The sequence below is a fragment of the Theropithecus gelada genome, chromosome 10 (genome assembly GCF_003255815.1).
Source record: "Theropithecus gelada isolate Dixy chromosome 10, Tgel_1.0, whole genome shotgun sequence".
NCBI lineage: Eukaryota > Metazoa > Chordata > Mammalia > Primates > Cercopithecidae > Theropithecus > Theropithecus gelada.
Genome location: NC_037678.1, coordinates 77,095,621 through 77,123,235, shown reverse-complemented (window position 1 = coordinate 77,123,235; position 27,615 = coordinate 77,095,621). Strand labels below are relative to the sequence as shown.

The 27,615-nt window shown below is 42.9% G+C and overlaps 1 protein-coding gene across 3 annotated transcripts in view; it reads right to left on the bottom strand.

Annotated features, from left to right (window-relative positions):
• SHLD1 (shieldin complex subunit 1) overlaps positions 1–27,615 on the bottom strand; it is a 113,426-nt gene that overhangs the window by 60,472 nt on the left and 25,339 nt on the right. Inside the window, exon 3 of one of the 3 annotated variants that reach the window (XM_025400740.1) lies at positions 18,563–18,632. The exons of the other annotated variants lie outside the window; for them this stretch is intronic. Coding sequence (XP_025256525.1) covers positions 18,610–18,632 — 23 coding nt within the window. The 3' untranslated portion in view covers positions 18,563–18,609. The remainder of the gene's footprint in view (positions 1–18,562; positions 18,633–27,615) is intronic. 3 annotated transcript variants of the gene reach the window in all.

The window sequence follows — 27,615 nt, the reverse complement described above, 5'->3', positions numbered from 1 at the left end:
CGGGAGGCGGAGCTTGCAGTGAGCTGAGATCCGGCCACTGCACTCCAGCCTGGGCTACAGAGCGAGACTCCGTCTCAAAAAAAAAAAAAAAAAAGAAAAACCGGCAAGATATAAGATGATATTATGGTAAAATTCCATTGGTATTTAGAAAAAAAGATATACGTGCTGTTTGTGTGTGTACAATACACACATGTATATGCATATGTGTGTCTATGTATATTTATGTATATAGATCTGTAGGTATGTATATGGAAGGATATGCAAAGCATATCTACAATGATTACCTCTGGGGAGAAGCATGAAGACCTAGGACTTTTACTTTTTTCTTTTTGAGACAGAGTCTTGTTCTGTCACCAGGCTGGACTGCAGTGGCGTGTTGACTCACTGCAACCTCCGCGTCCCAGGTTCAAAGGATTCTCCTACCTCAGCCTCCCGAGTAGCTGGGATTACAGGTGTGCATCACCACATCCATCTAATTTTTGTATTTGTTGGGAAAACCTAAGTGCTGGGAGAAGCTGAGGCATGGCTTGCATGTCTGATATAATGTAAGTCTCGGAACATGCCCGGGGTCCAGGGTCTAAAAACCCCTTGTGGCCTTTGGAACACGGTGCTAAGAGGTGGAAGGCTACCCTGATGCACCACGATCTAAGCCCAGGGCATAAAATCCCTCGTGGCTTGGATAGAATTCAGGGCTCGTGGCTCTGGAATGTGTCTAGACTTGCTGGCTCCTTGCTCCTTGCTCTCCCAGGATCGACTGTATCTTGAGTTAGAAGAACCTGCTCTGCATTGTCTCAAGTAGTAGAACATGTTCCTTATAAATGCTAAACCATCACAGCTGTAGACCATGCGACTGCTCTTTCGACCTCCACATTCTCACCACCTGTTTCTTTGTTGGATTACCAATAAATAGCGTGGGCTCCCAGAGCTCAGGGCCTTCACAGCCTCCATACAGTAGCGATGGCCTCCTGGTCCCAGCTTTTCTCTCTCAAACTGTCTTTTTCTCAATCCTTTGACTCCATCGGACTTTGGCACCCCCACGACCTGGTGTTAGGTCTGATCACCTCAACAGTATTTTTAGTAGAGACAGGGTTTCACCATGTTGGCCAGGCTGGTCTCGAACTCCTAGCCTCGCGATCCACCCACCCTGGCCTCCAAAGTTCTGGGATTACAGGTATGAGCCACTGAGCCTGGCCTTACATTTCATTTTATACTCATTTGTACTATTTATTTTTATAATTTTAAAAGAAAAGGATGACTAGTGCTTTATCATTAAAAATAGGCTAACCTTATCACAAGTGTCACAACTATGATACATATACCCAACTGGGGACCTTCATCCAAAGACTAGTAGTAATAAGTCTACAAAAAGAAGAGAGATTTTCTCTTTCTAGCTCATTGCTTGAAATCACTTCTTGCTTCTAGGGAGCATACATTCTGAGGCTATATTCTCCAAAAGGAAGAAGGGTACCACTTTTCCAACAGTGTTAAAGGCATTCTAGCATTAATGTCTTGCCAAATTGGGAGATTCCACAGAAATATATCCCAGTGACTCAGGAGGCTGAGGTGGGAGATCACTTTAGCCTGGAAGTTTGCAACCAGCCTGGGAAACACGGCAAGACCTCGCCTCTACAAAAACATTTAAAAACTTAGCCAAGCATGGTGGAACACACCTACAGTCCCAGCTACACAGTAGGCTGGGGCAGGAGGATGGCCTGAGCCCAGGAGTTCAAGGCTGCAGTGAGCTATGATCGTATTACCAAAAGAGAGCAACATCCCCAATTCAAAAAAAAAAGGAAAAAAAGAGAAAGAGGAAGAAAGAAAGAGAGAGAAAGAAAGAGAGAGAAAGAAAAGAAGGAAAGAAGGAAGGAAAGGAAGGAAGGAAGAAGGAAGGAATGAGAAGAAAAGAAGGGAAAAATAAATATGGTTGGTAACTTACGAAACTGCTTTGAAAACTGGGATGGGTACTATGAGAAATTTTCAGAAGTCAGGAATTTATACTACATTTTCAGGTTTTTAAAAAATTAGGATATAATTGTGCCAATTTTGAATCACAATTCAAGCATAATCATACATGGCCAAGAGCTGCCCTCAGCCCAGCACAAGAGAGGCATACCAGGCAAAGGTCACCCAGGAGGGCACAGCCTCAAGGCTCCAGCTGAAAGTAGCGGGCAAGGGCCTGGCTCACAGCTATCAACCAGCTGATTTCTAAGCCATTGCATTGAGGAATAAAATGAGAATTCAAGGCCAAGATTGCAGGTACAGGTTACAAGACCACTCACTCAGTCTTCGGTGCTAAAATCAAGTCCTTCAGTGGAAATACATAATACATGGCATTCTAGTGGAGAGGGTGGTGACAGAGGGCTGGCAACCATCACTGCCACCACTCTGCACCATCCCCCACCCCACATTACTCTGTTCACATCCCTTGGGTGCACAGAAACAACAACACAGGATGTAAATTAGAAATGGTGGTATCTTAACTGATCAGCACATCACAGGCAGCCAGGGTGATTAACAAAGCCAACTCTCCCTTTGTTCTGCAATGACATGGTGATACTGAATCTCTATGTCCATGGCCAGAAGCAGGCGCCACTGCCCTCAACAGCTCCTGGGACAACACTGTAGGCCTCTGCTCCACTTCTATCAAAATTCTATTGTTTGGTTTATTTTAGGTTAAGCCTAATTTCTTCAGAACTTGGGAGGTAGTTTATCAAAACGGCATGCCTGACTGGTAGGAGAGGAAATGAACACAAGGCATTGATTGCAGATAATCCACTTCCCCACAGTAATACAGGAAAATGATCAGTGCTTCAAACCGTCACAAAGGATGAGGTAAGTGATAGAGGGAAAGGAGACAAGCAAATGTTCTAGTTTTCAAATGGAAGGAAGAAGACACAATCCACAAATCCATATACTGTGGACCATTAGCATGATGCTTAAGCAACAGTTTTAAAGTTTGGGGGTGGAGATTCTCACGTCACCAACTATGTGTCTACTCATCAGGTAGATATTATTGTCCCCATAAAACAGATAAAGAAACACCAAGTAAAAAATTATAAAGCAGCCAGGTGTGGTGGCTCACACCTATTATCCCAACATTTTGGGGGGCTGACGCAGGAGAATCACTTAAGCCCAGGAGTTCAAAACTAGCCTGGGTAACACAGCAAGGCCCCATTTCTAAAAAATATTTTAAAATTTAAATTAAACAAAATTTTTAAAGTGATAATGCCCTTCAAACCCCAAAGGCTGTGCTTTCTCCCCATTCAATAGAGAAATGGAGGTCACCAGATCCAGCCATCACTCCTGCCATATTAAACACAAATTTAGGCTGGGCACAGTGGCTCATACCTATGATTCCAGCACTTTGGGAGGCCAAGGAGGGCAGATCACCTGAGGCTGGGCATTTGAGACTAGCCTGGCCAAAATGGTGAAACCCTGTCTCTACCAAAAATACAAAAATTAGCTGGGTGTGGTGGCACATGCCTATAATCCCAGCTACTTGGGAGGCTGAGGCATGAGAATCACTTGAACCCATGAGGCAGAGGTTGCAGTGAGCCGAGATCACGTCACTGCACTCCAGCCTGGGAGACAGGGTGAGACTCTGCCTCAAAAAGCAAAGCAAAGCAAAGCAAAACAAAACAACACACAAATGTAGTCAACAGTTGAAGCATTTACATTCCTATTTTGTTGTCTGCCCCAAATAATTTACCTTTCTCTTTTTTTAGAAATTGAAAAATGTACCACTTATAGAATGGCCTAATTTCATAATTTAAACGAACAAACAAAAAGGGTTAGGGGCCTTTTTAGGAGCACAGTGGCTCACACCTGTAATCCCAGCACTTGGGAGGCCGAGGTGGGCGGATCACCTGAGATTGGGAGTTCGAGAGCAGCCTGACCAACATGGAGAAACCCCATCTCTACTAAAAATACAAAATTAGCCGGGCATGGTGGTGCATGCCTGTAATCCCAGCTACTCAGGAGGCTGAGGCAGGAGAATCGCTTGAACCCAGAAGGTGGAGGTTGCAGTGAGCCAAGATCACGCCATTGCGCTCCAGCCTGGGCAACAAGAGCAAACCTCCTTCTCAAAAAAACAAAACAAAATAAAACAAACGAACAAACAACACCACCACCCAAAGGATTAAGGCATTGATTGATAAAGAAGATTAAGGAGAGGAACACAGCATGTTACTGCAGCTTCATGACTGTTAGACCAAGAGTTGAGCATGAAGGTACAACCCTCCTAGGCCAAGATAGTATTATTCTTCTGGGAGACAAAAAGGGCATTTGGGGTTAGTATTGTAAATTCTTGTTTTTCCATCAGCTGGTCACTGTGGAATGCTGCCAGGCCTCCTGTTGCCTGGACTCCAAGATTTCCTGTTCAGGGCAAAGGCTTTATTTTGCCACCAGCACACACTTCTGTGTTCGGTAAACAAACTGCTGGAGTCTTTGAATATGTAGAATCTCTTGGGTTGACTTGCTTTCTCCCTTGCCTTCAAACACTTCAAGTTTTCGAAGTCAACAGGAAACATCTCATGCAAAATTGAACAAGAGGCTCCTTCTTCGTGTAAACTTCTGTTTGATGCACAGGCATAACTTTCCATGCCAGTCTTGAAATGGAAAGTGGCACTGGCATTCATGATTAGGTGACAAAAATGAATGATGGCCACCTTTATCAAGTACAATTTCTGCAATGGAATTTCTGGAGTACATATTATGTACATATTATGTTAGGCCATAACTGAAATGTTCTTGTACGGTCACATATCCAGTCAAAGATAATGAAAGATCACAGGATGTGGCAAACCCTGAACAAATAAAATTAGCCTTCAGGTGCCACAAGGTCATGTAAAAAACACATGGGAGCTAGATTTTCTTTTTTGTGTTTTTTCTAGATTTTTTTTACAGTATACTAATGTCTTATAGTAACTGTATATATATAGTTTTTTTGCAATATATAAATGTCTTACAGTAACTATATATACATATATAGATCTATAGTAAGTTACTATATATAGTAAGTTATTCTCTCTATATAGTAAGTCACCCTATATATAGTAACTTACTATATATAGTAAGTTATATATAGTATAGTGTATAGTTATATATCATATATAGAGTATATAGAGTATATATACTATGTAGTATATAGAGTATATATGTATATATAGTAACTTATATATAGTAACTATATATAGTAACTTATATAGTAACTTACTATATATACACTATATACTATATATACACTATATATACAGTATATATAGTATACTATATAACAGATTACTCTGTTCTATATACTGTATATACTATAGTGTGTATATGGTATATATAGTATATGTGTATATATAGTAACTATATATACACTATATATGTACACTATATACAGTATATATAGTATATATACGATATACAGTATATATGGCATATATAGCATAGTATATATAGTATATATGGTATACTATATAGTATATATAGTGGCATACTATATACTATATATAGTATATATGGTGTACTATATACTGTATATAGTATATATACTATAGTATATATAGTGTACATATATAGTGTATATAGTTACTATATATAGTATATATACTACGGTGTATATATAGTAGATATCATGTATATATAGTAACTTACTATATAAGTAAGTTACTCTATATATATATAGAGAGAGAAAGTCCAGCTCATTGCAACCTCTGCCTCCTGGGTTCAAATGATTCTCATACCTCAGCCTCCCAAGTAGCTAGGATTACAGGCATATGCCACCATGCCCAGCTAATTTTTTTTTGTATTTTTAGTAGAGACGAGGTTTTGTTGTGTTGGCCAGGCTGGTCTCAAACTCCTGGCCTCAAGTGATCTGCCCGCCTCGGCATCTCAAAGTGCTAGGATTACAGGTGTGAGCCACCGCGTCCGGCCATACAGTAATGATATTGATCTAGTCATAAGACCGAATAACTTCCTTAATGACCAAAGGGGCAGAAGACAGGCCCTCAACCTCCAAATAGCAAGCCCACACCACCTGCTCTTTCCTCATTCTTGGTTGTTTTTTTTTGTTTTTTGTTTTTTATCTTTTTTATTTTTTTGAAGCAGTCTCGCTCTGTGGCCGGGCTGGAGTGCAGTGACACGATCTCGGCTCACTGCAACCTCCACCTCCCGGGTTCAAGCAATTCTCCTGCCTCAGCCTCCTGAGTAGCTGGGACTACAGGTGTGTGCCACCATGCCCAGCTAATTTTTTTTTTTTAAATTTTAGTAGAGACGGGTTTTCACCATGTTGGCCAGGATGGTCTCGATCTCTTGACCTTGTGATCCGCCCCTTCAGCCTCCTGAAGTGCTGGGATTACAGGTGTGCGCCACCGCAACCGGCCCTTGTTTTTTTTTAAATGTTAAATCTAATGCCTAGAATTCTGGAGACTCCCCTGAAGCCACAGGCTCCCACATTTGGGAAAGCTTTCATTCTTTCTATCAGATTTTCAAAAGGATCTACAAACTGGGCTTGGTGGCTCATGCCTATAATCCCAATGCTTCAGGAGGCTGAGACGGAAGGATCACTTGAGGCCAGGAGTTCAAGACCAGCCTGTGCAACATAGTGAGCCCTTGTCTCTACAAAAGAAATTTTCTAAAAAATTAGCCAGGCATGGTGGCATTCATCTGAAGTCCCGACTACTTGGGAGGCTAAGGTAGGTCAGATAGAGCCCAGGAGTTCAAAGCTGCAGTGAGTTATGATCACGCCACTACACTCTAACCTGGGTAACAGAGCAAAACTTTGTCTCAAAAAAAGAAAAAGAAAAAAAAAGATCTGCAATCAAATAAGGTGAAGAACAAATGTGTTCACAAGGCCCCCTGGTCTTCAGGAATGCTGGATTGAAATACGGCCCCTCTTGAGTTGCTTATTGACTGTATATTAAAGGCAAGAATAAGCCCAGGACAGCGAGAAGGTAAGGCCGGGACTGGTAATCAAGCCAGATGGAAGCCAGAGCAAGATGGAACCCATTTAACACTTTGTCTTGGTCCTGGCCCTGCAGTGAGTGACAGAGAATTCTTGGTATAATCATTAAAAGAAAGCTCAAGAGGCCGGGCACAGTAGCTCACGCCAGTAATCTCAGCACTTTAGGAGACCGAGGTGGACAAATTGCTTGAGACACTGGGCAATGTGGCAAAACCCCGTCTCTACAAAAAATACAAAAATTAGCCAGGCAGGATGGTGCATGCCTGTAGTCCCAGCTACCCAGGAGGCTGAGGTGGGAGGATCACCTAAGCCTGGAGGTCTAGGCTGCAGTGAGCCATGATCACGCCACTGCACTCCAGCCTGGGCAACAGAGACCCTGTCAAAAAAAAAAAGGAAAAGAAAAAGAAAAATAGGAAGAAAGGAAGAGAGGAAGGAAAGAAGAAAAGAAAGAAGGAAAGAAAAAAGAAAAGAAAAGAAAATCTTAAGAACCTTAAGTTCTCTTTTTGCCTCTATAAGGCAGTAGCAACATTCAAGATTGGTGGCTGGGCCAGGCGCGGTGGCTCATGCCTATAATCCCAGCACTTTGGGAGCCGAGGTGGGTGAAGCACTTGAGGTAAGGGGTTTGAGACCAGTCTGACCAACATGGTGAAACTCTATCTCTACTCAAAATACAAAATTAGCTGGCCTGGTGGCACACACCTGTAATCCCAGCTATTTGGGAGGCTGAGGCAGGAGAATCGCTTGAACCTGGGAGGTGGAGGTTGCAGTGAGCCAAGATCGCACCACTGCACTCCAGCCTGGGTGACAAGAGTGAAACTCTGTCTCAAAAAGAAAAAAAAAGACGGTGGCTGTTAAGTCCCTAAACAACTAGCCCTCTGACAGCCCAAATAATGACTGAGAAATAGACTATAGTTTTTTTAAATAACTTCAATTTGGGAGTTGTTTGTTACCACAGCATAATTCAGCCTTCCCTGACGCACAGTCTTTCAACGATGCTCAAAATTTCTGATCCATAGTGATCACCTCTTCTTCTTTTTCAGGAGATATAGACACAGACACAGACACACCCACAGACACAGACACAGACACACACACACACACACACAGGTATAGATACAGATAAAGATGGATTTATACACAGATGTAACTTTTTTCTTGTCATTTCTTAGAGTTTGAGGTAGGAGAAAAACGATGGAGCTGGTGTGCCCTACAAATCACCTTGATCCAATCTCTGTATATAAATTCTTTTTTTATTTTTTCAAGATGGAGTCTCAGTCTGTCGCCCAGCTGGAGTGCAGTGGCGCAGTCTCGGCTCACTGCAACCTCCACCCTAGGTTCAAGCGACTCTCCTGTCTCAGCCTCCCGAATAGTTGGAATTACAGGTGTCTGCCACCATACCCAGCTAATTTTTGTATTTTTAGTAGAGGGTGGGTTTCACCATGTTGGCCAGGTTGGTCTCGAGCTCCTTACCTCAAGTGATCCACCCACCTCGGCCTCCCAAAATGCTGGGATTGCAGGCGTGAGCCACTGTGTCCGGGCCTATAAATTATTTAAATACAAAAAATAAATAGAGGTTGTAAAGAGCCTTTAGAGAAATCTCACAATTTGAATTTGGAAATATACAGAGAGAAAAGGTTTTTGTAGGAAAAGAGGCACAAATGATGTATTGGAGTATAAAAAGCAATGTGCTTTGTATGAACTTCCAAGACAGCATGGGAAGAATCTTTGCGGTAGCTCAGGGTTTCTCAGCCTTGAAACGATTGACATGTTTGGGCTGGAATTCTTTGTTGTGGGAGAGGGCTGTGCCGTGCATTGTATCATGCTTAGCTTCATCTCTGGCCTTTATGCACTACATGCCAGTAACACTGCCCCCTTCCCAGTTGCAACAACCAAAAATGTCTCCAGACATTGCCAAATACCCCCTGAAGGACAAAATCCCTTTCATTTGAGAACCACTGCTCTAGCAATAATCACGTATGGACTTAAACCCTCTCTTACAGAATTGGGTCACATTTTTCATTCATAAGAGATTAGCTGTTTCATGTTTATGTACTGACACAAGTTTTGTTCCAATGCCATACAACTGTGTCCAAGACAAATCAGTCCAGGTTCTAATGTTTAGGTCAATGATATCTCACCACCTTTTATAGAATTAGTTCCAGGGCATGAATCTTGAGTTTCTAAGTATCCTTTTAAAAGACTTACACTTCATGAAGGCAAATTGAAAGGAATATGGTACTGACCCTATAGTAAGAAGGCCATTCTCTATATGCACATGCCAATCTCTCATCAAGACCTGAGTCAATTCCTTCACTCTTTGAATTTGAGCTGGCCTGTGATAACAGAAGGCTGGGCGCGGTGGCTCACACCTGTAATCCCAGCACTTTGGGAGGTCAAGGTGAGCAGATTGCTTGAGCTCAGGAGTTTTAAGACCCGCCTGGGCAACATGGCAAAACCTTGTCTCTATAAAAAAAAAAAAAAAAAAAAAAAAAAAAAAGAGCCAGGCGTGGTGGTGCATGTCTGTAGTCTCAGCTACTTGGGGGCCCAAGATAGGATTGCTTGAACCTGAGAGGTTGAGGCTGCAGTGAGCCAAGAGGTGCCAATGCACTACAGCCTGAGGGACAAAGTGAGACCCTGGCTCAAAAAGAAAGACAGAAAAAAAAGAATACAACAGACGTGAGGCTAGCCTTTGATTTTTTATTTATTTATTTAATTAATTTATTTATTTTCTGAGACAGAGTCTCGCTCAGTCATCCAGGCTGGAGTGCAGTGGTGCGATCACGACTCACTGCAACCTCCGCCTCCCAGGCTCAGGTGATCCTCCCACCTCAGCCTCCTGAGTAGCTGGGACTACAGGTGTATACCACCATGCCTGGCTAATTTTTGTATTTGTATTTTTTTGTAGAGACGGGGTTTCCCCATGTTGCCCAGGCTGGTCTCAAACTCCTGGGCTCAAGCGATCCACCCACCTTGGCCTTCCAAAGTGTGGGGATTACAGGCAGGAGCCCCCACAACCGGCTGAGGCTAGCCTTTAAGAGAACTGAGAGTTTCTACTTTTCTTCTCTTGGAAGGCTCACCCTTGCGACTTTCCCTCTCAGAACTCAGCCACCATGTTGTCAGAAGCCTGAGCCACATGGGCATGGAGAGACCATAGGTGGCCACTTCAGCTGACAGCCCAGCTGGGCTCCCAGCTGATGACTAGCATCAACTATCAGCCACGTGAAGGAGCAGCCTTGAACATTCCAGACCATTCAAGCCCCCAAGTGACTGCAGCCCCGGTCAACATCACATGGACCATAAGAACCACTCAGCTGAAGCACATCAACCCACAAAATTGTGAGAGATAACATAATGGTGGTTGTTCTACACCACTAAATTTTGTAGTTAGGCAGCAAGAGATAACCAAAACAAGGCCTCTGATTCAACCGCTATTGATGACGGAGAACAGAGGGTCATATCTACATGTGTAACAGGCATAGAGCCTAAGCAGTAGCCCAGGAAATAGTGAACAAAGAGGCCTGGGACACTGGCAAGCCTAGGACTGCAGATATCAGTGACACCAAGTGACTGGATGTTCATGAGTAGCAAAGGCATTATAATGTGACTTGTTAAACAAGTTAGACATGTCTCCAGTCAAATATGATTCCCTAAAACATACAATTTTACATGCCCATCACTGTGGCAGATACTATAATACTGTGTCTAGTAGGTAAGGGACAGTGTGCTGGGACTGGGACTATATGGGACTTCACATGTATTCTTCTTCTTCTTCTTTTTTGAGATGGAGTCTAGCTCTGTCACTCAGACTGTGTTCATAGCTTACTTGCAGCCTTGACCTCCAGGACTCAAGCAATCCTCCCATCTCAGCCTCTTGAGTAGCTGGGACCACAGGCATATGTCACCACGCCCAGCTAATTTTGTTTATATTTAGTAGAAGCAGGGTCTCACTATGTTGCCCAGGCTGATCTTGAACTCCAGAGCTCAAGCCATCCTCCTACCTCAGCCTCCCAAAGTGCTGTGATTACAGGCATGAGCCACTGTGCCCGGCCCACATACATTATTCTTAACCCTCACGAGAGTATAAAATGTAAGCATACTAGTCACTCCCTCATTCCCCTCTCCCTCTTTCCTTTCCTAGCTCCTCTCCTTCCCCCTTCCTTTTTGATTTTCTTTATTTTTTCAAGAAGGGTAGTTTTAAATTTTTTAAATCACAGCATACATTGTTAGATGAATAAAGCTTCCTATCCATTACTTTGGAGCAAAAAATAGAATCCAGAGCTCTGTGTCTGTTTTTCTTCCAATTCTTCCTAATATGCTGAGATATATTCAATAATACTTCTCATTTTCCTGGCTAGTTACAAACAACTTCAGCTTCTCGTGCCTGTTGAAGGTTGAGTTAATGTTTGAAAAGTGATATGCTGATTTACAGTCTAAAACTGTAGACTGTAAAACTGCAGCCAATTATCCTTTAACTCACCCTCTCCACCTTTTTTTTTTTTTTTTTTGAGACAGGGTCTTGTCCTGTTATCCAGGCTGGAGTGCAGTGGCGCAATTATGGCTCACTGCAACCTCTGCCTCTTGGGCTCAAGCAATCCTTCCACCTCCCTCCAGAGTAGCTGGCACTATATGCGCACGCCACTCTGCCTGGCTAATTTTTCGTATTTTTTTGTAGAGACGGGGTTTCTCCATGTTTCCCAGGCTGGTCTCAAACTCCCAGACTCAAGTGATCCACCCGCCTCAGCCTCCCAAAGAGCTGGGATTACAGGTGTGAGCCACTGCGCCCGGCCTCGTCTCCCCCTTTCTAGCTCACCCTGAAAATGTTCCAAATTCAAAGTTAGGGAATTAGCTATGGGTTTTAAAGCAGAGAAAAGGCAATGGAAAATCATAGGGTGCCCTTCATATATACCACAAAAGAAAAAACTCTAGAGGGGCAACGCAAATCATACTTTAGCAATGATCTGTTTCTTATTATGATTTCTCTCTGCCTTTTTATAATAATATATTAATAATATTAATAACTATGACCAATAGTTCAATTAAAAATACTTTAATTTTGAGAGTGCTCACAGTAAGAAAACTCTGAGGTCTTGTAATAAACAGCTATAAAAATGTTTCCTCTAAGATCTGATTAAAATTTGGATTATTGCTTTTGCTTTGGTAAATATATAACAACATTCTAATTTCTCTTCCTTAAGTAATGATTTCTAGCACCACCCAGAATGTAATAGCTTCAACAGCGAATCTTTACATAGAGAATTCTGACATGGAAAAATAAGTAGATATCTGCTCTTCCCTGAATAGATGATATTTTCTTTCTTTTTTTTTGCGACAGAATCTTGCTCTGTCGCCCAGGCTGGAGTACAGTGGTGCAATCTCGGCTCACTGCAAGCTCTGCCTCCTGGGTTCATGCCATTCTCCTGCCTTAGCCTCCTGAGTAGCTGGGACTACAGGCGCCCGCCACCTTGCCTGACTAATTATTTTGTATTTTTAGTAGACACAGGGTTTCACCATGTTGGCCAGACTGGTCTCGAACTCCTGACCTCAGGTGATCTGCCTGCCTTGGCTTCCCAAGGTGCTGGGATTACAGGTGTGAGACACCAAGCTCGGCCATCACTTTGTATTTTAAGTTTACATATCGTATTTTCCCAACTAGACCATCAACTCCATGAGCACAGGAATCCTGTGTTCTCACTGATTTATATCACCCTTAATCTGTAGCATGGTACAGAGAAGATAATTTTAAAAACAGTCTCATTCATTTCACTGATTAGACGTCTAATAAACATGATATCTAATACAGTCTCACAAACATGGCTTTGCTTAAAGACACCCCAGATTAATAGGGATCCTTCATCATAACATTAATTGTAAAAGACAACATAGGAATACCTTTCAAATACAAATCAAAGCACTTTGCAAATAAGAAGGCATCTGTTGACAAATATACATGACATTCACAATGAAGAGATTATATAAGAACAGGATTCGATAATTTGCCTAAAATTATATCCAAAGTTAGCAGAAAACACATATTTTCATAGCAAATGCTAAGAAGTAATTCCATAGATACTTTTGGTCAGTGTTAATACGAATAACTTCTCTGTAAGAGGCCTGTCTCAGGAAAGGTCACTTTTTTGCCTCGTACTGAGCAACATAAAGAAGTGGAAGTCTTAGACTCCTGAAAAGAACTCAAGAAAGTGAATCCAGAAACCAACCCCAGTAGCAGCACTAGTTATAACAGCAGCGGTTGTAATGACAGCTAGCCTTTGCTAAGTATACTCAGCTCCAGGTGTCTCACTCAATCCTCATGACAGCCTACGAAGCAGATAGTGTTATTGTGCTCATCTTATAGATGAGGAAACTAAGTAAGAGTGCAGTGCAGTCACTTGCTCACGGTCAGAAAGCTAGCAGGTTTAGCTAGCTATAGAATCAACATCAAAACTCAGATCAGTCAGACTCCAAAACAAACAAACGAACAAACAGAAAATGCAGAATGTAATTTTTTTTTTTTTTTTTTTTAAGTGAGGGAACATCTAAAACCAGAGAGAAAGGGGCCTGGCATGGTGGCTCACCCCTGTAATTCCAGCACTTTGGGAGGCCAATGTGGGCAGATCACCTGAAGTCAGGAGTTTAAGACCAGCCTGGCCAACACGGTGAAGCCTTGTCTTTACTAAAAACACAAAAAAATTAGCCAGGCATGGTGGCGTGTACTTACAATCCCATCTACTCAGGAGGATGAGGCAGAGAATCACTTGAACCTGGGACGAAGGTTACAGTAAGCCAAGATCGTGTCATTGCACTCCAGCCTGGGCAATAAGAGCAAAAGAGAAAAAAAAAAAAAAAAAAAAAAAATACCAGAGAGAAAGGAACACAGTGATCAAATAAATAACACTGAGACAACTGGCTTCCATTTGGAAAACAATAAAGCGATCATCTTGTTTCATACTTTACCCTAAAATAAAGACTTCAAAGTTGAAAATTAAACTTTTAAAAATACTAAGAGGTAGAGGTGCCTATTTATATAATCTTGGCAAGCAAGAATGATTTTCCTAATATTATGCTAAAGCAGAAGCATTGATTGATAAACCTGACTATATAGGAATCTAAAATCTCTATACATCAAAAAAACCTACAATGTAAGCCACTGTGCCTGGCCTAATGTGGAATTTTAAAAGGCAAGTTGCAGAACAGCATGTTTTTATTACAGGTTTTTTGTTGTTAAAATCTATGCATAAACAAATGTACTGAAATACATAAATTTACATGCACATATTTATCCACACTAAAATATATTTATGGGTACATCAAAAAAGAATACACACAGACCTCCAAACAGCAAAAACAATTCCGAGGAAAAAAAAAGTTGGAGGACTAACACTTCCTGATTTCAAAACATAGCTACAGTAATCAAAACAGTGTGGCACTGTCATAAAGACAGACGTGTGGACCAGTGGAACAGGACAAAGACCCAGAAATAAACCCTCATGTATATGCTCAAATGATCTTTGACAAGGACGCCAAGACTACTCAGTAGGGAAAAGAGGGTCTCTCCAACAAATGGTGAGGGGAAAACTGCATATCCACATGCAAAAGAACAAAGTCAAGGCCAGGCGTGGTGGCTCACGCCTGTAATCTCAGCACTTTGGGAGGCCGAGGCGGGCAGATCACTTGACATTGGGAGTTCGAGACCAGTCTGGCCAACATGGTGAAACCCCATCTCTACTAAAAATATAAAAAATCAGCCAGGAATGTTGGTGCACGCCAGTAGTCCCAGCTACTTGGGAGGCTGAGGCACATGAATCTCTTGAAACCGGGAGCCAGAGGCTACAGTGAACCGAGATCATGCCACTGCACTCTAGCCTGGGCAACAGACCAAGACTCTTTAATTAAAAAAAAAAAAAAAAGATAAAAAGAACAAAGTCAAAACCTTATCTTACACAATATACAAAAATTAATTCAAAAATGGATTAAAGACCTAAACATAAGCCCTAAAAGTATAAAACTCCTAGAAGAAAGCACAGAGGAAAAGCTTCATGACATTGGACTTGGCAATGATTTCTTGGATATGACACCAAAAGTACAGGAAACAAAAGCAAAAATGGGCAAATAGTACAATAATCAAACTCAAAAACTTTTGCGCATCAAAGGACACAATCAACAGAGTGAAAAGGCAATCTACAAAAAGGGAGAAAATATTTGCAAATCACCTATCTGATAAGAAGTTAATATCTAGAATACATAAAGAACTCCTACAAGTCAGTAACAAAAAAAATCAACCCAATTTTAAAAATAGGCAAAAGATTTCAATAGACGTTTCTTCAAAGATGGTATGCAAATGGCCAATGAACATGTGGAAAATATGTTCAATGTTACTAACCATCAGAAAAATGCAAGTCAAAACCACAGTGAGATATCACCTTACACCCATTAGGATGGTCACTATCAAAAAAGTAGAAAATAACAAGTGTTGCCAAGGACGTGGAGAAACTGAATTGTGTATTGACTTCTAAAAGTGAACTGTATCTTTTTTTTTTGAGAGTCGAGTTTTGAGAGTTCTTTACATATTGTAGAAACTAGTTATTTGTCAGGTATGGGATTTGCAAATATTTTCTCCCAGTCTGTGGCCTGTCTTTTCATTCTCTTCACATGGGTTTTTGCAAAGCAAAAGTTTTTAATTTTTATGAGGTCCAATTTATCAATGTTTGGCTATTTTTCGATTCTATCATTTATATTTCCTTTTGCTTTTTTTTTTTTTTTTGAGACAGGGTCTTGCTCTGTGGTCCAGGCTGGAGTGCAGTGGTGCAATTATGGCTCACTGCAGCCTCGACCTCCAGGACAATAGTGATTCCCCCAGCTCAGTCCCCCAAGTAGCTGGGACTACATTAGCACACCACCACATCCAGCTAATTTTTATATTTTTTGTAGAGACAAGGTTTTGCCATGTTACCCAGGCTTGTCTTGAACTCCTGGGCTCAAGTGATCTACCTGCCTCGGCCTCCCAGACCGCTAGGATTACAGGTGGGAGCCACTGCGCCCAGCGGACTTGCTTCTTTTTATAACTTTTATTTATTTGCTAAGATTTTCTGTTTTTTCATTGTTTCAAGAGAACTTATAATTGATTGTTAAGGCATCTTTATAATGGCTGCTTTAAAATCCTTGTCAAATAAGGTATTTCTCTGTTGCCCAAGATGGAGTATAGTGGCACAATCATAGCCCACTGCAACTTTGAACTCCTGGGCTCAGGCGATCCTCTTGCCTCAGCCTCCCAAGTAGCTACGACTAAAAGTGCGTGCCACCCTGCCTGGCAATTTTTTTTTTATTTTTTGTAGAGACAGGGTCTTACTATATCTTCTAACGTGGTCTCAAACTCCTGGCCTCAAAGTGCTAGGAGTACACGCGCGAGCCACTGCGCCCAGCTGTGACTGTCTTTTTTTCATTCAAGTTGTAATATTTTGGTTCTTAGTATGACAAGTGATCTTTGGTTGTATCTAAACATTTCGTCTATTACATTTAGAGAATTTTGGTCCTATTGAAATCCTTTATTTTGGCCAGGTGTGGTGGCTCACGCCTGTAATCCCAGCACTTTGGGAGGCCGAGGTGGGTGAATCACCTGAGGTCAGGAGTTCAAGACCAGCCTGGCCAACAGGGTGAAACCTCATCTCTACTAAAAATACAAAAAACAGCCAGGCATGGTGGCAGTGCCTGTAGTCTCAGCTTCTCGGGAGGCCAAGGCAGGAGAATAGCTTGAACCCAGGAGGCGGAGTTTGCAGCGAGCTGAGATCGTGCCATTGCACTCCAGCCTTGGCGACAGAGCGAGACTCCATCTCAAAAAAAAAAAAAAAAAGAAAGAAATCATTTATTTTAGCATGCAGGTCCTGGCCTACTTTTGTGATTGTGGTTTCAATGAAAGTTTAATTTTCAGTGTTTTTGCTGCTTTTTTTGGTCTGTTTGATTTATCTGGAACTGCTGAGGTTTCCACAGGCCCCTGCTGGTGCTGCCTGAAGGAATGGAAGATGTCTCCCCAGGCCTCATCCTCAGGGTATGGGAATCTCTTGAGGAAGAAGGAAGTTTCAGGCTCCCTGGGAGGAGGAAGGTCCCTGGGTTGGGCTGTCTGATGTAGTGGGATCCCCTCTGCCAGTGCCCCCACAGCTCCCCAATGAATGTAGGCAGGCGAGGGAGGCTCTGGCCCAGGGGAACAAAGAGGCTTCCCAGGCCAGATCATTTGTTGAACTGGCAGAATCCTCCCACATGTGCGTGCTTGCCACAGAGCTACCACTCAGCAGGGGAAGGAAGTCCCAGGCCCTCTGAAGGTGAGCACTTCCTCTGGCTACTTAGTGGTCTCCTATTAATCTCCCCCTCCCGGAGGCTGGGCTTTCCTGGTCATGTTGGATAGATAACCTGTCAGGTCTGGGGAGAAGGTACTGGGCCACCTTCTTGTTGCTAGGTTACAGGTTAGGATGCACTGGGTCTGGGTCACCTTCTTCAGTTGTGTAGGAGGACAGAAGACACTCAGACACCATATTTTTCCTCCAGTCCTGGGACCCCAAACCAATTCACCTTTTTACTAAATCTCCAAGTTCTCCTTTGGTTGCCTCTTGCATTTCCAGGGTTCATAGTTGCTTGGCATGGAAGAACATGGAGAAATAGTTCCATGCCATCTTATTAGAGGACTTATTCCAAGTCCCAAAAGTTTTGTTTTTTTTTTTCAATTTTGTGATTACTCTTTTTTTTTCTTTTTTTTCTTTTTTTTTTTTTGGAGATCAAGTTTTGCTCTTGTTGCCCAGGCTGGAGTGCAATGGTACAATCTCAGCTCACTGCAACCTCCACCTCCTGGGTTCAAGCGATTCTCCTGCCTCAGCCTCCCTAGTAGCTGGGATTATAGGTGCCCACCACCAAGCCCAGATAGTTTTTGTATTTTTAGTAGAGATGGGGTTTCACCATGTTGGACAGGCTGGTCTCGAACTCTTGACCTTCGATGATCTGCCCAGCTTGGCCTCCCAAAGTCTTGAGATTACAGGTATGAGCCACTGCACCTAGTCAATATCTTTAAATGGTACTATAATTTCATCAAAAAAAGTAAAATTTAAATCCTTTGGTCTTTTCCAAAAAAAAAAAAAAAGCACAACATTTATTGGCAAATGTATAAAGAAAAATCAGACATCACTTTTTTTTCTTTTTCTTTTTTTTTTGAAACAGTCTCACTCTGTCTCCCAGGCTGGAGGGCAGTGCCTCAATCTCAGCTCACTGCAACATTCGCCTCCCGAGTTCAAGTGAATCTCATGCCTCAGCCTCCCAAGTAGCTGGGATTACAGGTGTGTGCCACTATGCCCAGCTATTTTTTTTTTTTTGTATTTTTAGTAGAGACAGGGTTTTTACCATGTCGGCCAATCTGGTCTCAAACTCCTGATCTCAAGTGATCCACCTGCCTCAGCCTCCCAAAGTGCTGGGATTACAGGCGTGAGCCACTGAGCCTAGCCAAAAAATTAGACATCACTATTCATGTGTGTATTTTAGCCTGAAATCAACCCAGCTGCATAAACGAAAAAAGATCTCAAATTATATAATGCATGCGCAGTGAATACACCTAACAGTGGTGACCTTAAGAGAAATTACCTTCTTGGATTTCAGTTGAGTAAAATAATCTCTGAGAACTTTTAATTCTAGCTCAAGTAGGCACAGAACTCTGCAAAGAATAAATGAGAAAGGTTTAACACACATCTGGTACGTTTAAATTCTTTTTCTCAGTAAGGCGCAGGAAAGTATAAAAGGTAGCCACCAGAGGGCAGTAGACTCAAACACTGCCTGATCCAAGAAATTGCCAGGCACCACCTCCAGGCCTAGGCTCAGAGCAGCTCTCTGTGTATTATTGGCTAAAAACATGCAATATTATTTTAACCAATTTTTTCTCAAACTCTACTTCTAAAATGGTGTTGGTCCGTGGGTCATTTCCTCATCTTATTTATACTGCACTTAACAATCCCTAATATTTTCCAAGAGTTCTTTGTAGAAGAAAATTCTGGACAAAACAACTACTGCATATATTACGAAGAAATAGGGGTATATCCATTTGCTTGTTTTTTATAATTTATTTATTTAAAGTATTTAATTTATTAAATATTTTTAATTTATTAAATGAATTATTTTATAATTATAAATAATAATTTATTAAGTAAATTATTATTATTATTAATTTAAATTTGCCCCTCAATTGTATTTTTTTTTTTTTTTTTTTTTTGAGACGGAGTCTCGCGCTGTGTCACCCAGGCTGGAGTGCAGTGGCGCGATCTCGGCTCACTGCAAGCTCCGCCTCCCAGGTTCACGCCATTCTCCTGCCTCAGCCTCCGAGTAGCTGGGACTACAGGCGCCCGCCACCTCGCCCGGCTAGTTTTTTGTATTTTTTTAGTAGAGACGGGGTTTCACCATGTTAGCCAGGATGGTCTCGATCTCGTGACCTCGTGATCCACCCGCCTCGGCCTCCCAAAGTGCTGGGATTACAGGCTTGAGCCACCGCGCCCGGCCCAATTGTATTATTTTTAAGAAGGAAACAATCTCACATGCTTAAAATACAGAATACAGTTTTCTTAAGAAAATAGCTTTGAAAGCAATTTAGGGGTATTCTTAAAGCCGTAATTCCATGCATGGTTATTACAGAAATATTTGCTAGAAAAAGAAACAACTTCACTAGGAACATGCTTTCTTCCTGATGGGGAAACGCAGGAATAGTATTCTATTCTCAGTACCATTATATCTCCTTACAGTTGTTCTTTTCTCTACTGTTTTCTTTTCAAGGAAAAAAAGCCAGGGGCTTTTAAGAGAGACTAGTTGACTTTCCAATCAAGAGTTACACAAATCTGCAGCGCTTATATAATAATACATGCTTTTAAACTTAGAAATGTTATCATATTATCCTACACAGATCACACACGGCTTTAAATTTTATGATAATGTTACAAATGGATGAGCAAGGCACTGTGATAAATACTTGATCTCCATTTTTAAACCGTATCCAGTTTCACTTATATGTGTTTTTCATGTATTCAGTCACCAGCCTTTACTGAGCACCTACCATATGCTAGGCACTGACCGATCCTTATTCTCTACTCACACCAGGGTCTGGGCGTAGCAGACAGCTGCTGCAGGCAGAGGGCAAAACATGAACCTGGCCAGTCAAACATGGGGGACCCAGGAATCCACATAAAAGCCTTTATCCTTAAAAGTTATGTTCTAATAAGCTGGGTGTTTGTAACTTCAAGCACGTTACCAAAAACCAACTATCAAAAACTCCAGGGAGCTAAAAGGTTGGCCAAGGGCAGCCACTCAGCTGACAAACAGCAACTTCAGGGCAAAGAGCCAAGAATAAGAAGAGTTCTGGCACCAGATGAGAAAACTTCTTCTGGGTAGAAAAGGTGATCAAGGGCTTCATTTATTCCAGCAAAGAGAGTTAAAATTCCTGACTTGTTTTCTTCCCTGGGTTTTCACATAAGAAGTTGTATCCTACCTGGTGTGAGAAATTTAACTGAGAAGGCGATGCCTTTGTGGGGACCAAGGCCCTTGGCTCCTGGAGGTTTGTTGAAAATCACTGACATGAGGCAGATTGATTGATGGGAGAAAGGCATACAAATTTATTGAATGTGTATACACCGAAGGCTTCAGAATGAAAACCCAAAGACACAGGGGAAATTGTCCATTTTTATGCTTAGGTTCAATAAACGATGGACTTTGTTGTAGAAATATAATTTTCATATTTCTGCAACATATGTAGAAATATGACTTTCATATTTCTATAACAGCAGAAATAGCAGTGTGGCCAGCAGGCACACATGAGAGGATCCTGCCAATTCAACAAATGATCTGGCCTAAGAAGCCTCTTTGTCTTCCCGGGCCAGAGATTCCCTTCCCCTGCCCACATTCACTGGGGCAGCTGGGGGACGCTGGCAAAGGCAACCCCACTACATCAAAATGTAGAAATATGATTGAACACAAAAGGAAAGATCTGATGTTAATAGATTCAGTGGGGAGCCCAGCAAGGCCTGTCTGTCCAGATTCTTCCTGGCATCTCTGAGCAGCACTCCTTCCTTCGGGGTGTGGGTCAGGACCTTCTCTGAAATGGGGGTCTTATGGCCTAGAGTCAAACAAGGCAGGTCAGATAATTTTTCTTTCTTTCTTTTTTTTTTAAATTTAAAAGAGATGAGGTCTCATTCTGTCACCCAGGTTAAAGTGCAGTGGCACGACTGTAGCTTACTGTAGCCCCAACCTCCTGGGCTCAAGCAATCCTCCCACCTCAGCCTCCTAAGTACCTGGGATTGCAGGTGCATACTACCATGCCCAGTTGATTTATTTTATTTGTAGAGATGGGGCCTTGCTATGTTGGCCAGGTTGGTTTCGAACTCCTGGTTTCAAGCAAACCTCCTGTCTCGGCTTCCCAAAGTGCTGGGATCACAAGGGTGAGCCACTGCACCCAGCCAGACAATTTCTTTATGGCCAAGTTTTACCCAGAAAGGCAGAGGAAAAATTAGAGTAATATTTTTAGGTTCCATGGCTAGCTTTGGAGAAAGGGGGTTCTGGTTTCTATGACCTGCCTTGGGGAAGAGGAATTCTAGCTTCTATGTCTGGCCTTGGGGGGAGAATGAGACTGAGATACAAGAGGGCAGATAAAGGTCAAAGGAAAACTTCTGCTTCTGAGGCTGCTGCAGAGACCTTCATTTTGGGATATTGCTTTCTGAGCCCCAACACCTTCTCTCCAATTAGTGCACAGGTAGTTCGAGCTTCTTCCACAACAGGAAGATGGGAAAAATGGAAGGGAGAGCTCAGTGGACAGTGGACACAACAGTGGTCCAGGGGACCAGGAGTCACAGTCATCCCGACAGGGTACTGATATCGGCCGGCTTGAAGATACTGAGTTAGTAGAAAGATGCTAGCACAGACTTAAAGAAGTAACTGCAAATATTTAAAGCTTAATTCCTTTTTTTTTTTCGAGACGGAGTCTCGCTCTGTTGCCCAGGCTGGAGTGCAGTGGCATGATCTTGGCTCACTGCAACCTCTGTCTCCCAGGTCTAAGCAATTCTCCTGTCTTAGCCTCCCGAGTAGCTGAGACTATTGGTATGCACCACCACATCCGGCTAATTTTTGTATTTTTAGTAGAGATGGGGTTTCACAGAGTTGGCCAGGCTGGTCTCCAACTCCTGACCCCAGGTGATCCGCCCACTTCAGCCTCCCAAAGTGCTGGGATTACAGGTGTGAGACACTGCGCCTGGCCTAAAGCTTAATTCTTAATGCATAGTATGTAATCATACCTAGATGTTTGCGTTTCTTTAAAGTTCTGCCTTTGCAATCAACCTGACGCAGGTCTGAGTCTCAGCTTTCCACCAATCTGTGGATAACATTAATACGAAACGAGCCTCTCTGAAGTTCTGTCTCCTCATGGGTAACAAGGAGATCATAATAGGATTTACTTATTGGGTGTGGCTGTGAGAATCAAAAGAACAACATACGTAAAATGCACAGCACAGTGCCTGAAATGTAAGTGCACAACGAATGGAAAAACCATCCATCTTTTGGTCTTCCCTTGTGTATAGTCTTTATCTTATAAATACACAACAGTGAATGAAACTAGAGACGGTGCCTGTTTGAAATGGGGGTCTTATGACCTACAGTCTTTGGGATTGACTATTGTAATCGAGTTGTTTCCTTGTATTTTAAAAAGACACAGCTGAGTAAAAAGTCAGATGAACGCTTACATGAAAAAGCCCTTGAGGGGAGTTATCAGGCCAGAACATGAGGTCACACCTCTGTGCACCCGGACTTGGCAGATAAGTGCCCTGGAGGTGTGGCTTGACACAGTAACATGGCCAGTTTTTCAACTCAGTTGGGATTTCTGTTTAAAACTGTGACTGCAGGCAAAGTACACAGAAGTAAATAAGCCTTGTCCCCCATAGCACGTGCCCTTGAAACTTAAAAGTGAGGAACAACGAGAGATGTCACAGGTGGCAGATAACATTCTTGAGCTTTTAAAAAGAATTCTATTATCATCCTCTCCAATGACTATTTAATGTGATACATAATTTAGCAGTATGTATTGAAAGTTATAGAGAACTATACTTTTTTATTTTTAAAGAAGGGATAGAGAAGTTACAGTTACAAAAGTCTGCACAGAGGGTCACCCAGAAAATAGGAGTTGCCAGGTTACTACACGACCTTGGGTGATTTTCTTCATTATGCTGGGATTCGACTTCCCCATGTGGAAAATGAGAGTATTAGCTGAGCTCAGTGGTTTTCTTTCTTTCTTTTTTTTTTCTACTTTTTTTTTTTTTTTTTTTGGACAGTCTCGCTTTGTTGCCCAGGCTGGAGTGCCCCTGGCGCCATCTCGGCTCACTGCAACCTCCGCCTCCTGGGTTCAAGCGATTCTCCTGCCTCAGGCTCCTGAGTAGCTGGAATTACAGGCTCATAACACCACATCTGGCCATTTTTTTGTATTTTTAGTAGAGATGGGGTTTTGCCATGTTAACCAGGCTGGTCTCGAACTCCTGGCCTCAAGTGATCCACATGCCTCAGCCTCCCAAAGTGCTGGGATTACAGGTTTGAGCCACCGCACCCGGCCACTCAGTGGTTTTCGAATTCCTCCTGGTCCTGGCACCCTTTCTTTGGATGAATGCTTGCCTGGATGCATAAGGTAGAGCATCCAGGGCCCCATAAGCTCATGACCCCACTCAATCTCAAACTTGTAGTTCCTAAAGAGCTGTGTGGAACCACCAGCTCAGAGACTGTAACCTTCTCTAACTCTATGAGCCTTCGTCATATATGCTTATGGTTTATCCTTCACACCCCAGGCCATACAATTAAAATTCACTGCTGCCTTCTAACAGCAGCAGGCAAAGAGCTCAAAATCCGATTTTGGAGCTGAAAATTCAGTCTAGATAGCTGAATCTGCATAACTCAATCTAGGAGGCTGGGCTTGGTGGCTCTCGCCTATAATCCCAGCACTTTGGGAGGCCAAGGCAGGTGGATCAACTGGGGTCAGGGGTTTGAGACCAGCCTGGCCAACATGGCAAAACTTTGCCTCTATTAAAAATACAAAAATTAGCTGGGTGTGGTGGCAGGCTCCTGTAGTCCTGGCTACTCAGGAGGCTGAGGCAGGAGAATCCCTTGAAACTGAGAGGCGGAGGTTGCAGTGAGCCGAGATCTCACCACTGCACTCCAGCCTGGGTGACGGAGAGAGACTCTGTCTCAAAAAAAACCAAAAACAACAACAACAAAAAACCCCACATCTAGGAAGAGGCAACAAAAGCAGAGAAGCACTGCCACACAGAACACCCAAACTTTCCAAATAAAGCCCATCCAGTTAGTATCTGCTAAAATGTACCCCACTGTGTCCTCAGTTATTTCTCAGGGAATTGGCTCAATAACCATTGTTCCCTTATTTCCTTTCCTCTCCGAATCTTAGGTCCAGTCTAGTGACTGGGTATTAGCCACTAGGTTGGATGTCACTTAATGCACCTATAAAATGTCTTTCGCATTATATATATATCTAAAATACACCCTGACTCCTATTTTAAAACTATAACCACAACACATCAGGAATTCAACAACCAGTATATAAATTTTATTTTGAGTTTTTTTTATCTAAGAGCTTATAATTCATTCCTTTTGGAAATAAAATTTTATAGAATTACAAAGAAATATGAATTATAGAGAGGAAGACAACAAACTTTTTTTTACTCTTAAAGATTAAATTCCTTGGATGAAATGCCTAAATACATAAGTTATAAAATGAGCTTTGAAGACTGGGATGTTGACAGATTCCCAGAATAAGACTAAAGGTGCATTAAATCACTATTTACTTTAAACTTATAGCTGCCTGCCAGCTATGGCCTTTAATCATCAAAGACTTATTGTGTTTAACATTCAATTTGCTGTATACATGCAACCAATTTCCCCGACACTGCTCTTAGGCAGAAGTTCAAGTTTGAGGAAAGGGCTGATATTTCCTACATCTGTATTGTTAATGTCTAAAAACGACTTCAGAGAAACTCCTTGTCCTATTTTAGAAAGTACCTTGGATGCTCTCCAGGACAAAGGTTCCAGAGGGCGCAGGTGAGATATGCCACATGAGCTACCCAGAGTTTATCAAGCTCCAGCAGTACACACTGGGCCTTCGGGTGACCTTTGTGATCTTGCTTTTGAGAGGTTTAACCAAGATCATGTTTCTTAACTCAGCTCTTCCATTCTGCATACCCTATGCTTCCCTTGAGTCAATCAGCAAAGGAGAAAGAAAACAAGTATCTAACAGGCAGCGTGTTCAAGTCCAGCAACAAGTCTGTACCTGGGACTAATTAATGGATTCAATTCAGCCATCTCTGGAGTGGACTGGAGTTGACCAGGGAGGAGGGGGCACATTCCAAAGAGGGGAACAATGCAGCTAAGACATTAACAGTTGGCTCAGCCTAAAAGCAAGCCCGACAGGACTGGCAGGCCTGTGTTAATGTGCAGTTGGACAGCAGCAGGGGCCTCTATTCAGCTCGTGTGCACCTGTACAGCCGTGCCAGTTGCTGAAATATTGCAATACTGCTGTATGGTTGTTAAATATTTTGAACAAATATCCCAGGCAGCAGATTACACAGAGTCCCGAAAACAAGGCAGAGGAACTTTTTGATTGGAGCTGGCAGGAAAGAAGTAGTGTAAGATTGGCCAGGTGTGGTAGCTCACGCCTGTAGTCCCAACACTTCGGGAGGCCAAGGTGGATGGACGACTTGAGGTCAGGAGTTCAAGACCAGCCTGGCCAACATAGTGAAACCCTATCTCTACTAAAAATACAAAACATAGCTGGGCATGGTGGTGGGTGCCTGTAATCCCAGCTACTCTGGAGGCTGAGGCAGGAGAATCGCTTGAACCCAGGAGGCGGAGGTTACAGTGAGCCAAGATTGCACCACTGTACTCCAGCCTGGACAACAGAGCGAGACTCAGTCTAAAAACAGAAGTAGTGTAATATGACATCTCAAAGGGGCCTAAACAGAAGAATGTTATGGAAAAGGTGTTCCAGGAACACTCTATATTTTTCTTTCTTTAGAAAGAGGGTCTCACTCTGTGCCCCAGGCTAGAGTGCAGTGGTACGATCATAGCTCACTGTAGCCTCGAACTCCTGGGCTCAAGTAATCCTTCCACCTTTACCTCCCAAAGTGCTGGGATTATAGGCATAAGCCTCTGCACCTGCCCTCAGGAAGACCTGTTTGGCAGCAGCAGGTCTTCTGCCATATCTCACTAGGAAGGGCTGAGGGGAGGATTTCATAATCCCGCACCCCTCTTAAGTGAAAAGTTGTTAATTTTACCGGCATTTCATGAGGAGTGGCTGGGTGGGAATTTCAGGCCAGATGGACTCTGTCTTTATTAGATATATATAGCCTCGTTTTACCCATTTTTGCATACTCAGACTGGAATGACTAAGGCTTTTGAGGTTTTTCTAACACTCTCAGATTCTTATCAACCCAACAGTTTTCTGGAAAGTGCTCTTAAGTCTCATGTCCTTGCTACTAATTCGCTCCTCCAGGGCATGAACAGTGATGCGGCAGTTGGGCACATAGCATAAGGACAGAGAAGCGTCCATCCAGTTTGGCTCCTCCTAGGGACGATCACTGGCATCTGAGTAAGGGCAGGCTTAGACCAGAGGGGAATGGAGGTAGAGGCCACGTGCCTGGGAATGAGGAACAATCCTGAGATGAAGAAGTGAGAAGGAGGAAGGCAGGCAGCCCCTTCGAAACGCCTGGCTGGGAAAAGCGGGGCAGGGATAGGCCCAGAGTCAGAGGCAGCTGCAAGGTGAAATGGGGAACCCTGTACCCAGGTTAAGCTTAAGCTGGGCCCATGTTCTTGTAACTGGGTTTTGCAGTGGTCCTTGTTGCATCCTAAATCTAAGGTCACCCTTCCTTGGCCTACTACTCTTCCAGGGGTTAGAACTGTGACGCTGACTCCAGCCTGGAAGCTGGGACCTTGCTACCCACTGAGAAGCCACCTGCACACTGCCTGCCACCTGCCTGGATTTCTGGGTATTCTCTCCAGCGTGCCTGTTGCTGGGCTGTGCTGTGCCACCAGAAGACTACACCACTCCTCCATTGTGAACCCCAATGCCTTGCCAACTGTGTGTCTGGATTTTGACTGAAGAGTTTGACAACAGATGATATGACTGAACTCTTACGGTCAAGCCAGGTGCAGTGGCTCGCACCTGTAATTCAGCACTTTGGGAGGCTGAGGTGGGCAGATCATTTGAGGCCAGGAGTTTGAGACCAGCCTGGCCAACATGGCAAAATTTTGTCTCCACTAAAAATACAAAAATTAGCTGGGCATAGTAGTGCACACCTGTAATCCCAGCTACTAGGGAGGCTAAGGCATGAGTATCGCTTGAGCCTGGGAAGCAGAGGTTGCAGTGAGCTGAGATTGCACCACTGTACTCCAGCCTGGGTGACAGAGCAAGACTCTGTCTCAAAACAAACAAACAAACAAACAAACAAAAAAACCATACATTGTAAAAACTATACCAAGTTAATGAATCCTAATGATCAAAGCTTGGCTCTATTTCACCCAGTAGCTGGGGAAGCCAGGTCCCAAGTTTACCCTTAGACCCCCATTCAGCTGTAAGCAACCTGCCACACTCTGCCAGTTCTTGAGATAGTCAACTCTAT